The 13,911-nt window shown below is 37.7% G+C and overlaps 2 protein-coding genes across 2 annotated transcripts in view; both read left to right on the top strand.

Annotated features, from left to right (window-relative positions):
- Nucleotides 1-6,422, top strand: part of LOC141427677 (uncharacterized) — an 8,063-nt gene extending 1,641 nt beyond the window's left edge. The window contains exons 4-5 of the mRNA XM_074087274.1: nt 3,537-3,648; nt 6,291-6,422. Coding sequence (XP_073943375.1) covers nt 3,537-3,648; nt 6,291-6,422 — 244 coding nt within the window. The remainder of the gene's footprint in view (nt 1-3,536; nt 3,649-6,290) is intronic.
- Nucleotides 1-13,911, top strand: part of rut (adenylate cyclase rutabaga) — a 114,603-nt gene that overhangs the window by 60,992 nt on the left and 39,700 nt on the right. The window lies entirely within an intron of this gene.

Here is a 13,911-nt window from a genome sequence, read left to right as displayed (position 1 = left end):
CAATCAAGTGGTTCCGACGCAATCAAGGCCAGAAAAAGAAGTTAATAGATCTATGAATATATCATGCGATAAATCAGGATGTTGGATATGAGCACGTGTCTAAGGGCGGCAGACATGTCCGGTCAGCTCCCGGCGACGGCAGCCGAGCCCCGAGTTACTGTCACGTCACATTACCGGGGCGGCCGGAGAAGCCCTTCACTACTCATTACGCTGCTCGTCTAATCGATGTGAATGACGTGACGGCTTTGTTCATCATATTACCGACCACTCCATCCATCACAAGTTGGTTTGGCCGTTGGACATGTTTGCCGAGGCATTCATATAATCAATGAACTGTCCGTGTCACCTATGGTTCTCAAGTCGAAATGAACATGCCCAGTCGACTCTATATAACTCTGGCTATCTGCCACATCTCAAAAATGCTGCACTTGTTGGAAAGACAAGACCAAACTGGGTTCTCGTTGCGAGCAAGTCGTTTGCGACATTCTATCTGCATGCAACCACAATAAAAATTAAAACAAAGGAATTTTAAAAAGAAATATAGACTTCGTGCCAATTAATTACCATGTAATGGAAAGAACATCAATTAATTACTTACAAAAAATATCATACGTATTTAATATTAACATAAAAGTAGGTATGGTGTTTTTTTAAATAGGCGCTTTTTTTTAATATTACAAGTTTTGTCCGAATTCGATACAGTTGTTATGCGAAATAAATGCGAAGGTTTTAGAGTTAACTAAGGGGTCGTGTCCCAGCGCAAGTACGAGTAAGATGAAATGTGAGACAAGTCTACCTTCATAATAGACCGCAAATAAGAATTTCTCGATTTCCCTGTAGGGGCGTGTTGCGTAAGGATTTTCTTTTGTCAGGATTTCGAAACCCAAAGAAGGCTTTATCGTGGCCTAAACTGAATTCGTTTTGGATATTTTTTGAGGTACCTACCTATTTATTAAAAATGAAATTTTGCTGTTTTCAGCACGAGTTTTCATAATGAAATACGTGCTTTGCCGCAATTTCGAGGCAAAAAATGCATTCGGCGTTCGCACAGTCAAATAAATTGAAGTCAGGAAATATAAATTTTCGGCATTCTTTTTAAATTACTTATTGTGATCGTTTGATTGTGCAATATGAATGAAGTATTCGAGCAGTTCAATTTAATAAAAATAAAACCGGCCAAGAGCGTGTCGGACACGCCCGAAATAGGGTTCCGTAGCCATTACGAAAAAATTAAATGATATTTTTCTAAGGATTTCGTATTTTTTACGGAATATTCCAAGTTTAGGTATATTTTATACCTTAGGCTGCTATTTATTTACTCTTAAACTACTAATAATTCTCAAGAAAACTCAACCGTTATAGTTTTCCTTGTAAGTTTGATATACTTACTACCATTCTGATTTTTTCAAATTTTAGAGGGGGGATATATATATATATATATCCCCCCTCGTGCAAAATTACAGCTTTCTAGCATTGATAGCCCCCGAGCAAAGCCGCGGACGGACATGCAGACAGACAGACATGGCGAAACTATAAGGGTTCCGTTTTTGCCATTTTGGCTACGGAACCCTAAAAAGAGTTGTTTGTTCAGAGCTCCGGCAAGCCTGGGTGTTGGGAAAACTTATTATTCTAATGCAATTAGCATTGTTTCCGTTCGCGCCTTGCTTTATGGTGTATGGTGGCCTGTCGCCCAAAGGGTGCGGTGCTGACGTCACGTCGGGTCGCCGTATTACCGTACTTGATCCGTTTAGCCTAAACGGATATTCCGCTGATAGGATTGCCTGTCTGACTACTGTCTGGGTTCGCTTCCATTGTGTTTTATTGTTCAAATGCGAACGAAGAGCCAAGAGAAACAATGATTTCTCTGAGTTTTTTACGGCGCTTTCCGGACAGTAATTTACTAATGGCCGATAGCTTAACGGTTATGAGTTCGGTTTGTGGCCGTGATGTCATATCTTTTTGCTCACACGACATCGCTTTAGATACTATGCTAACCTAACCAATATGTACCTAAGTATAGCGTAGATAGATACCTATATCTAGGAACAAATAATGTGATATAATTTGTTGTAAGTTATTCATAAGAAATGCTCTGAAAAACACCATAAAAATAGTGTCATAGATGTAAGAAAGTATTTAAAGCCGACTAAGCCTAGTAAAATGTATAATAAGTACTTTTACATTCCTTGCGCTGCAAATATTCAAGTCTTTACACGCTTCGCCAATCAACCAAATAGAAGCGAAACAATAAATTTGTTACGTACTCGTATTTGCTTGATTAACAACCAATACGGTTTTTTTGCATGGTAGAAATAATATAAACATTGAAAAAAAAAAATTGGACCTTATTCTTTATTCCTTATTCTTTGTTTGACTAACAATCTGTAGTCAATATGTAGATCTAAAAAGCACTCTTTATCTTGTATTATTGGTTTTAGAGACGAGAAATTCAAGAAAATTGTGCCTAATTAGTACATATTTTACGTATGAATTATGAGTTTCTTCTGTGCTTCTTATGTACCTACTGTATATATATTTAGGTACTAAATAAATAAATACATTTTGCATTAAGAAAGAAAGAAAGAAGACATTTATTAACTAAAAAATATTTTTTATCGAATCTGTCAAAATAATTACTACTTAGTTATAAAAACGAGAATTAAGATTAAAAAAACACGCATTTAATTAGCATTCTGTGAACACTGGCTAACGCATAAGGCGACGCGGCGCTCGTTACAAAGAGAAGCTGTGTGGGAACTAAGCCGAGCCTCGTAGAACTTAACTATGCAGAACAATTTGATTAAACATCGAAGTCCTTTGAGGAAAATAACAGGTTGATGTACATCGCTACGATACACGTATCATCGGGCGTGCCTGCCAAAGCCGGCATCTTTTCATTGCGGATTATATGTGAAACCACTTTGGCGCTCGCATCCCTGGACATAAGAGGATTATCATATAACTTTTCACAACATTAATGTATCACGAAACGACCAAAACAAAATTACGCTTTTATGTTTTGGAACGCGGTGAAAACACGCGTGTCGGAGCTTTGTAACGGCGCGTGGTGTTTAAAGAGAACAAAGATGACGGGCGCGAGATGCCCATTGTTAATACCGCTGTTCTGTTCTTGTTAATGTTGAAAAGTAAAAGGGATCAAAGTGACTAAACAATAGAGGCGCCTGATTGTAAGAATCACGAAAGCTATTTGTGATTGTTCAAACTGTATAAAGCCAAAGGTCAGGAGAGCGTTGTCAAAGCAACAAAGAATATGTAGCTGGGACATTGAATTTTTTTATTACTTAACTCAGTGTTATAGCCGTTTTTTATCATTTTATTACGGTCTTTATGGAATAAATTACTAAGCTGTCCGCACAGTTCCGCGTATTTTTTAAACGTTGCCACAGGCGAAATAATTTTGCTTAATCGTTATTAATGTTACTCATCATCATTTTTGGACTCGTGAAACTTTGCGATGCATTTTCATTGCGACTACATGCTAGCTTGACGTGTATTAAACTAATTTTTTTTTTTAGTATACTGTTCGCTGACATAGTGGGCTTCACGGTGCTCGCATCGCAGTGCAGTGCTCAGGAGTTGGTGCGGTTGCTAAACGAACTCTTCGGCAGATTTGACCAACTCGCCAGCGTAAGTTGACAAAACATGTACCTAGTTTAATTTATATTGTTCCATTACATTTATTTCGCTTGTATTTAATGGAAATTTAAGTAATATGGTCATGCAATGTGTCATTTATGTCAACATGCGAACCTGCCGTGGTCATTAAAAAAAAACCTTCACCACACAAAAAATATGGGCTTGTGACAGTTGCTGTGTGACATTGTTTGATGTGTGAGAGAAGGACGAGTTTTGCATTTGTGTCGGACAGACGGAGCTGTTGTGCACGATTTGTGGCGGAGAAGCAACGTAAAATAGTGTGTTTTATTGATATGGATCTGCGCAAAGTAACGCCTGAATCGATCAACTATATACTTGCATTGCCATCCAATATAAATTCGTACACCGAATTTAAATTTCTGCGAAAAGTAAGCGAAATCCGAGCAGTAAGATTTGCTGTTAATAAACTAAGTACTACTTATTTGTAAATAGAATTTTATTGTAATGCTTAGGACAGTTAGATAATTTTACCATAGTACAAGATAGCAGTTATGCATTTCTAAATACATAATCCAACATATCACGGAGTTTTTCTATTTTAAGCCATGACATTTAGTCTTAATTTAACAATCCTTCGTCCTTAATATCGGTAATACCAGTAATTTCAAAATCACACCTTTCTTTCTACTCGTTAACATATTTTCATTTAGGCAGTAGATACATTTGAGAACTGAACAACCCTAATTACTGCCTCGACATGCCGCTTCTATTCAAGTAAGTACATTTAAAAGCTTTTTTGGCTTTCCAAACTGACACCGCAACTCCATTAAGAAATTGAATTATTAAGCTGAAGGCATCAATCAGAAAAATTGATACTGAAATAAATACCAGAGTTCAAGCTTCAGAATGCACGGTGCGGGCTCAGTAGGCATTGGATTACTTTGTCGTGAGGTACTAAGCCTTATTAAACCAAAATTAAATGTAGTCTGCAGTTATATTACGTGTAAATACTGCGCTCCGATTGTTTATTATGTGTAAAGAAATAATAGTAGGCACTTTTTCTTGCCTGCCAACCCGTGGCCTAAATACCTGCGAAGGCCAAAGTTTTAAACTTTGGCACTATTCAGGACTTTAATAAAGCTATATTTGTATAAGTTTACTAGGCTCCAGAATATTAATAATTAAGTACAATATTGTGAAATAAAATTGCTGATTTTAGTAACATCCGTCTACCGGAAATATGAAAATCCAATCATCACAACAAGAGAGCATTCCAGTAAGTAACGTAACACGTCGGGCGAAACCGCTCGGCTCATGAATTTTATACAACGAATACATTGTAGCTATCGGCCTTCTATTTGAGATGTGCTTTCATAAATAACTTATACGTCGAAATTGGTTAATGGCTTGTTGAGGCAGAAAACATCTTTGCTCATAATAAAGAGCTGAATTTGGGATATACAGAAGGTTCATTGAAAACTGGGAGTAGGTATAAAATGGTAAATTGATTTTCGCATGCTGTGAAAGCTTCACTGGCGAATGTAGGGTCTTTTCATGATCGGCGAATCTTAGACCTTTGTTGAGTATGGATTAGAGATTTTAGACTAATGATTGGAATAGGTACTTCTTAAATTACTGAATTATGAACATTAAATGAGAGCTGCTAAGTATTGTAAAAGAGGTTCAGAATATACAGTTTCTTTAACTACTCACATATCATAAGAAAAAACATTCACATATCTTCACCGATTAGTATGGATCATTCTTATTTCCGTGTCGCACCTACCAAATTTCGTATAATATTTGTAAGATGTAGGTAACTAGGTCGCAACAGTAAAAGTTCAATGATATAATTGATACTTACGATAAATTATTTCGATATTTTCCACCACTTAATGAATTTAGTTTCATTTGTAGAACTAATAATAGAACTCGTGAAAACAGACCACATTTGTACTGTTGTTATTAATAATTTTACATTATATGGTACCAAAGGCCTCTCCATGTTAGCTTCGGTCCCATGAATGCCTTTCAAATGACTGGGTCCCCATGGGCCCGTGGTCGGAAACCCGTACCGACAATAATAATTCCTGAATCCAACTTCTCTACCACTGTACAACAACTAAGAAAACAATCACAAATACAGCAAAATTCACAAACATACACAGTTGACGCACGGTAACTTGATAACTTGATACTTGGCATATGTCCGTATCCTGTACCAAAAATAACCGACTTAGGGCCTGTTTCACCACTTGTCGACTATCTTTAAGTGACGGATATCAGTAATGCCGTCTCTGTTTGTTTTGTCCGAATAAACAAAGACGGCATTACTTTTATCTGACACTTAAAGTTAGTCGACAAGTGGTGAAACAGGCCCTTAATGTCGAGAAAATCTTTCGAGTACCTACAAAATAATAATTGTTTATTTCAAATTAAATCTATATTTTTTGTTAACAGATACATTAATTCTTATAGACTAAAGGAGTCAACCCTTTACACCGTAGCACGTTCCGTAACCAACCGTCGGCGTCGCGTGTCATGTATGCGTTTGACATTGCGTTATTGATGCGTTCCTATTACGGTTATGTATGGCATGATAGGGTGAAGTAGGTAGAGACCTTAACGGTTAGTAATACTTATATCTAAGAGGCAACATGTTTCTCTACCAGGACAACCACTGTCTCCGCATCAAGATCCTGGGCGACTGCTACTACTGCGTGTCCGGGCTGCCCGAGCCGCGGTCCGACCACGCGCGCTGCACCGTCGAGATGGGGCTCGACATGATCGATGCTATCGCGTAAGTAATTACAAAACCACTTTAAGAGCGTTTATACCTGCTGAGCTGGCAACGTTGCGTTTTTTCATTTTATTTTCTTTAAAAACCGTTAAACATTTGCACGTTTTTAAAGAATATAAAAGTCTATCACGAATAATTATTGGAGTAGACACATTAACTTATATATTTAGAACAGTTCTATCAGACCACATTTTTAATTTTCATTCAATTTTTATGGAATAATCGAGAAAAAATATCAAAAATGCAACGTTGCCAGCTCAGCAGGTATAAACGCTCTTAAGGGTAAAGCCTTTTTTGTATTGTGTCGCGTGTTTTCGGTCTTGTAATTTTGGTTTCATACAGTGTGTATACAATTAATTAATATCGCCGTGTGACATAAATTGGACTGTATAACATCGAATGCAGCAGAAATTGCACCAGAGATGTGCGAGAATGCGTTCATTTACTTATCCTCGCTCAGCCTCAGCTCAGCTCTAGTGGAAACAGCTCGCCGGAGCGAGGATAGGCAAATTAAGAGTTTCCATTGGTTCATGATCATGACAAACATTCCTCGCAACGCATCCTCGCACTTCTGTGGTGGAAACGTAACCTAAATGAAAACTCATTTCTCGCAATAAAAAACTTCCTTCTTGGCATATTATAAACTAAAATAAATGTTATGATTCCATACTTTCTTTTAAAAGAAAGTTACGTTTCAACTACTTTTCCATCGACCGTGGTTTCGATATACCGTACGCCGCCTTTCGCTATTTTATTTTGGGTATGACTGAATGAATATTGTAAAAGTAAAGACCTCCTACATGATCATATTAAGAAGGAAGAATTGGACATGCTACGCCCGAAAAACCTTCTTCTAAAAACTCTTGCCCGTAACTTTCGTGATAAATGAATATGAGTGTAGAAAGTCCGTAAAAAACAGTGTAAAAGTGCTCTTCCGGGTTCTTTTATTTTAATTACAGTAACAGATGTTTGTTTGTACTGTGGAAGCAGAAAAAGCTTTACTATGGGCTCACTATTAATTTAGGATTTATTTCTGAAAAGTATGCTGTTTCCTTCGTAGAGAACTGCCCTCCAGCGAAAAAGTTTTTTCCAAGGAGAATCGGTAGGTTTGTACCTAGTGTTAAAGCTGTAATACGAGCGGTACCTAATAGCTTACGTGTTTCAACTAATTTACTAAACGACTACCTATATTAACAGGTAAAAGGGCACTTACTATAATTGTTAGTAAACCCGATCAATTACATAATTTTATCCTATAGGTTAGTAGATAGATAGGCATGCGTAAGGCGCGGTAACCATCGTTGTATATTCACTTTGAACTCGTCACGAGGATTTATTGTCAAAAAACATTAAGCAATATAGACGTTAGGCTCAACATTACAAAGCTCGCAAATGAGCTTTTGTCTGTGGGGACGGTCCTTAATAGATATTATACGAGCTTTTAACGATTAGGCGTGTATTGAAACAAATATTTACAATACTGTCGCATGTCACATGCAGCATTGAGTTAACAACCTTACATAATACGGCTTGTATAAAACAAAGGGCTTTATTATGTTACTGTGCGCCATAGTTTCTACGAATTTTATATCGTTTGTTTTAATAAGTATCACTTATATTATTAATAACCAACTATTATCGTAAGATAAAAATAAAAATAAATAAAAAGAAACACACCTTTTACGGCTGAATGTATTAAGGGACTGCTATCTACTATAAGAGCATTTATGTACACCATATGTTCCTGTGAATATCTAAATGAAAAATGAAAAAGATATTTCCGTTGTTAGTATGACTGAATATGTGACATCGCCATTTGTACCTATTGTTTTTGTACGTATTAGCAATAAACCCAACCCATACATACCCATTGTTGTACCCAGGCCTCTCATGGCAACAGGAACTGACTCATAGTTCTCACGCGCGAGCAGATCGGATTTGGAACTTCACATGCGCAGCGTTGAATAGCTTTTCGGTTATTTGAGGTGTTTTTTGTGAAATGCTCATTGTTAAATTTAGCTTCGCATATAATTTACGTGAAACTGCAAAATATAGGCCGAGAGTTGGAACCATATTATCTTACCTGAGCTTGGCCGGTTTTTAAGTTTTAACTACCGTCGTTAAGTTGTTCAACTTATTTAACTCCAACTAATTTTGTTGTTCCATTAAACAGATAGGTAATACAGCAAAATAGAAGCTGGTTCCTAAGCTGAGGCTATTTGTCTAATGTAATTGGAAGCGTACCTAATCGTATTCATTCATATGTTTTTTTGTCAAGTGATTTAGGATGTGGATAGAAAAAGACGGGGAATACCTACGATGGCGAGAGTCACACATTAAACAGTAATAGCCGCTCACGTACGTACTTTTAATTTTTGTGAAAATTAAATCCCACGATAAGCATTAATTCAATGCTGTAAAGCTTTTTCCAAAATGTTTCAAGGTTTCCCTAGTATTTTCTCGATATTTTATATAAAATCGAGTAGGGCGCGGTGCAGAGCGGCCGACCGTACGCCAGAGCAGTGCCTATCAGCGCGTACTCATCAAAGGAGCGCTAAATATACTCCCGCCCGTGAGTCCTGGGTGGGCTGAAGGTTAATAGGCCACCACGAGGCCCAATGCTGCACTTATTGCTGGCTTTAAAACGGTTACTTCATCTTTTGATATCATTCGAAATGGTATTTATGTTGTCGTTAAAAGATAATTAAGGGTTTTCATTTCGTACGTTATTAAGCGACATAGGCGAAAATAGAATGAAGAATTATGGTTTTAGCAGTATGTGTAATAATAATACCTAATGGTAAATATCACGGGACACTTGATACCATTTAATATTAATCTAGTCCCAAGGTAAACAAAGCTTGTGTTATGTAAAGGTTATCTACCTATGTTTTTATGTTCCACTTCAGGGCCGAAGCTCCTCGTCTTTGTTTCATTATTATGTCCTGGGCGGCATAGACTAAAATTCTGTACCAAAAAAAGAATTTGACGAATCTTAGGTTCATTCAAATATTCTAAGGGACCTAACGTGAGAGCAGCAGTGGTGGCAATAGACCAACTACGAACTCTGGAAAACCACCACACTACTAACCTACCAATCCTCATCCGGCGACCGCACCACTCTCTCAAGAATGCCACTTAAAGACCAGAGAAACATTCCAATACAGTAAGAAAAACCAAGTTTTCATGGATGTAGGTAGGTGTAAGTTAGGACAATATCATTAGATACGATTTCTGAAATGAATAAATGCGGCAGCTTAGCAACATTTTGGTTTCATTGTTTATTTGATGTTGACTAGCTATCAATTCTGAAAGACGTCGAAACTATGTCCCATCTCTCGTACCTAATTCGCATAGGTAGGTATGTACCTAGTCTGGTTCTCCTTTTTAAAGTTATTTAGCTTATTTACCGTGGTGGATATAAATTATGAAGAGTTATCGCGCAGTCTACACAAAGTAAAAATAAGTGCGATCGGCAATCAACATAGTGTGACCGCCGCCGCAAACCTCAAGCCGGGATGGCATTTCAGACGCCTGTCCGCTCTCAGCTGCTATACCCTTGTTTACAAATACTACTAACACCATTAATGCAAAATGTGATATGTGTGTGTTTTTTATTCCTTAATGCTAAAACGGCTGGGCGGATTATGCTGAAATTTTAGTACCTTGTAGAAAGCTGGACGTGTAGAATAACACAGGCTACTTTTCATCCATACCTACGTTACGGGAGCTATGTAAAATCTCAAAATGTTAACCGCTATATCTAGAGATATGCAATTTGTACGGTGTTGGTCATAAGTCATAACATAACACGTAACCTATATGAATACCGCGACAAGGGCGTAGCTAGGATTTTGTTAGGGGCGGGGGGGAGGGCAGGCGCCGACAAACCAAGAATATATATAAGGTAAATGCTATGCCTATGTAATATTACTCTACGGTTTGAGAGCATTCCAGCATCTTTTGGGGGATGGGCTGCCTGTATCGCGATACGCCCTTGTACCGCGATCAAATTTTTGGGAATTCCCATCGAAATTGTGTAAATTCTCAGAATCGCAATTCGAATGCCTATGTATTGGTATACGCGAGCGAAACCGCGGGTAAGGGCTAAACTTTAATATAGCCCACGCAAAAATATAATAAAGACATTATTTATTGCGGGCCGTCTAGCGACGTTTTTGTTGTAAATCTTAATTTACTACTCTGACACTAACAAGGTTAATGCGATGGTCACTTGGTCTTTCTCAGCACGTGTTCCAGAACCTTCAAAGTGATCGTTTGATTGATGAAACGAACCCAGTTTTCTTAAATCTTTTATTGCACGCTATTATTTACAAATACAAATTAGTGGGTAGTTTATAATCCGATCCTCAGTCTTCCACTTTAAAATCGTTGTCTTTATCAAACAATTTTGAACTTAAATTAGATTGGTTGAGCTTTATCTAATATCTAATGTCATTCACGCTAAGGGTCTCCGTCTAGGATCCCCGTCGCGAAGATCCTTATTTTGAACGCGAAAAAATACGCAATTACCATGGGTGCGGGCAGGATTATTTTCAGGTTATTTTACATCTTGCATATGCATATAGAAAGTTGCATTTATAGGTTTCATTTTCATTCTGAACATATCTTTGTCTTGTTCTATTTTTTTTTCTTTTACGCCAGGGGGTGCAAGTGCACCCTCTTGCACCCCCATTCCGGCGCCAATGGCGAATATGAAACTCGCCGTGTCGTATCCGTTGCGATCGATGTTGCACCGCGTAGGTCAAAATCTTAAATCAAATTAAATTAAATTATTTTTAAATATTATTGATTATATGTATGTTAGTAAGGTATTTATTCTATGGGCGAAGTTGCCCGAAATAAATGGATTTATTATTATTATATTAAATCCCCATAAATAAAATAAAACAAGTATAGTAAAATAAATATAGTATAGGCGTGCTCGATACCATGCACCTAATCTTGATACGTTTAAATAATAGAGTATAAATGTGGACCCACTATTACATGTTCATTATTTTTAACGGTTATGATGTTCAATAGCATTTACAATTAACGTTCGTTCTTGACACTATGGCCTTGACCCAAGTAATTTTTCCCGAAATATCCCTTACAAAATTGTCTGACGCATCATCTAAAACGTACAGACTCTTTGCAAGTGATGCGCCAAGTGACTGCGTGTCGTTAATCATGCAAACAAGCATCAATTAACACTAGCCGTTGTTCACAAAACGGGCATATAAATAGATTAGTGGCGTCAACATATGTCCGCTTCATGCACGCTTACTGGCGCCTATTGAAGCACCCGTCATAAGTATTAGGATGATATGTGTTGCCACGAAAATAAATAAGCGACTGCAATATCGTGCAACAGCTTCAGCCCAGCACCACAAACAATGCTGGCACGACTGTTGACTGTAGATTACGGAACGATTACCGGTATGAGCGCGAAGCCCTGCCCTGCACCGTTAGATAAGAGTGCGGCTTAGCTGAAATAATTCAGATCAGCAAGACGTATTCATGTGTTATGTGAGTGTAAGCAACTGGCTTTTGCAGGAGACTTGTCGTAAAGCTACCAACGTACAGTTCCAATTTATCTTCGCATTCAATTACTTCTTACAGCCTTTCTTAGGGATACGTTCGCTGTTGTGATACTGTCTGCCTATCTATTCCGGTATTTTTTTTACTGTTTAAATTGATATTTATGGGGATCGGTTGCCCTATTAAACAAGTCCCTATGACGAAAAAAAAAACAATTCAATTAAGTATTGTTAAACTGAACTGATTGTGTGATGTTGTGACTAAAAATCTGTTTAATTTTTATGAAAAATCTGGGCTGCGCTCTTTTTTATTTTTTATTTATTCGACTGGGTGGCAAACGAGCAATTGGGTCTCCTGATGGTAAGAGAGCACCACAGCCCATAAACATCTGCAACACCAGGGGTATTGCAGATGCGTTGCCAACCTAGAGGCCTAAGATGGGATACCTCAAGTGCCAGAAATTTCACCGGCTGTCTTACTCTCCACGCCGAAACACAACAGGAAATGGAAAATTGATGATTGCCGCCGGAAAGAGTAGGTATCTCCAATTTGTAGTGTCCAGTAATTAATTTTAATGTAGGTGTGCATGCCGTACTTGACATATAGAATTTAGCTAAAATTTATTTACGTCAAAAGATGCAGGCGGAACGCATCCGCTCGACGGATTTCACGAACACTGTAGTTTCCGGATAATTTACACCGTTTACTATCTCGCTCACGTTTATATTCTCCAATGAGATTTCAATGTTACTACACAATTCGAGTTTATTCATGTGTATTTATTATTTACGGCTTTCGGTGTTTCTGTTGTTAATAATAACGTTTATTTCATAAATCGACATCAAAGAATGTGGAGCAGTGTGTAAACAAGTTTTCCTTTCGTCCCAGAAGCCACTGATCCGATTAATTCCATATTCAAGGGCTGGTCCGCGCAACTGACATGTGTCGGGAGGCGGGAGCCGCTGGGTGGATGAAGGCGCGCAAAAAGACATCCCAATATCGTCCGATGTGATCAACCAGTGTTTTAATGCTACTTTCCTTTCACTCATCCTATTAAAACACAAAATGAAGCAAATTTCAGACGTAATTCACGCGAGCGTATCTCGCAGACTTTGAAGAAAGGTGAAGTGAAAAAGGGGTTCCATAATTGACTTCCGTTTAATCCCTGCTAAGCCGAAACATCTGTTTCTCGACACAACCTTGCAAGCTTTTAGTCGCAGTTATGATTATGACAAAGTAAAATTAACATATCATAATTGAGTTAGGCGTCCTCGCCTCGGGTTTGCCTCTCATCTGCCTACGCAGAGTTAGGCTCGGATTATAATTTAATTCGGTGTGGCACATCAGTACGCTTCGAACTAAATAGTCGCAAATAACTATTCAGTCGCAGTTGTTTACTTAAATTAAGTAGGTAGTCCGATTTGGTGATGAATTAGATTATACGTAAATGTATTAAATTTGAACGCATTTAACAAATTTACTATTTGTTACTAACCGAGTATACCTACATTATTACCATACATACGCACAAATATATTCTACGCCAAGTTTCGTTTTTTATTTAATTAAAAAAATACTAATCTAGTTATAACCGAACCAAAAGATTCTTTGCTAAACAAGTATTTGTATCAGCCCGACGTGTTTATTAGTAAAAACGTCGTTATCGTTGTTATTGTCATTACATCGCGAATCTTATTATTGTTATCTTTGTAAAGTATCCCGTGATTTTTTGGCCCGTATTTGTTCTCCATCTCTCTGTTAGCTAGGTTGTCGCCAGTGACAAGGATCCGATGAAGCGGAATACGGTATCTTACAGGTTAATAATATAGTACTTGTTGACCTACTTCAGCGATATTCCAACACAATGGTCAATTAGCTCATTTCCACAATCAATTTGTTAACGATTTTACCTTTTGCTGATTCCTGAAACGATACCTTTGAATATGGCC

Source organism: Choristoneura fumiferana, chromosome 5, assembly GCF_025370935.1.
Source record: "Choristoneura fumiferana chromosome 5, NRCan_CFum_1, whole genome shotgun sequence".
NCBI lineage: Eukaryota > Metazoa > Arthropoda > Insecta > Lepidoptera > Tortricidae > Choristoneura > Choristoneura fumiferana.
The sequence above is the reverse complement of the archived record's forward strand: the minus strand, read 5'-3'. Positions and strand labels throughout refer to the sequence as shown.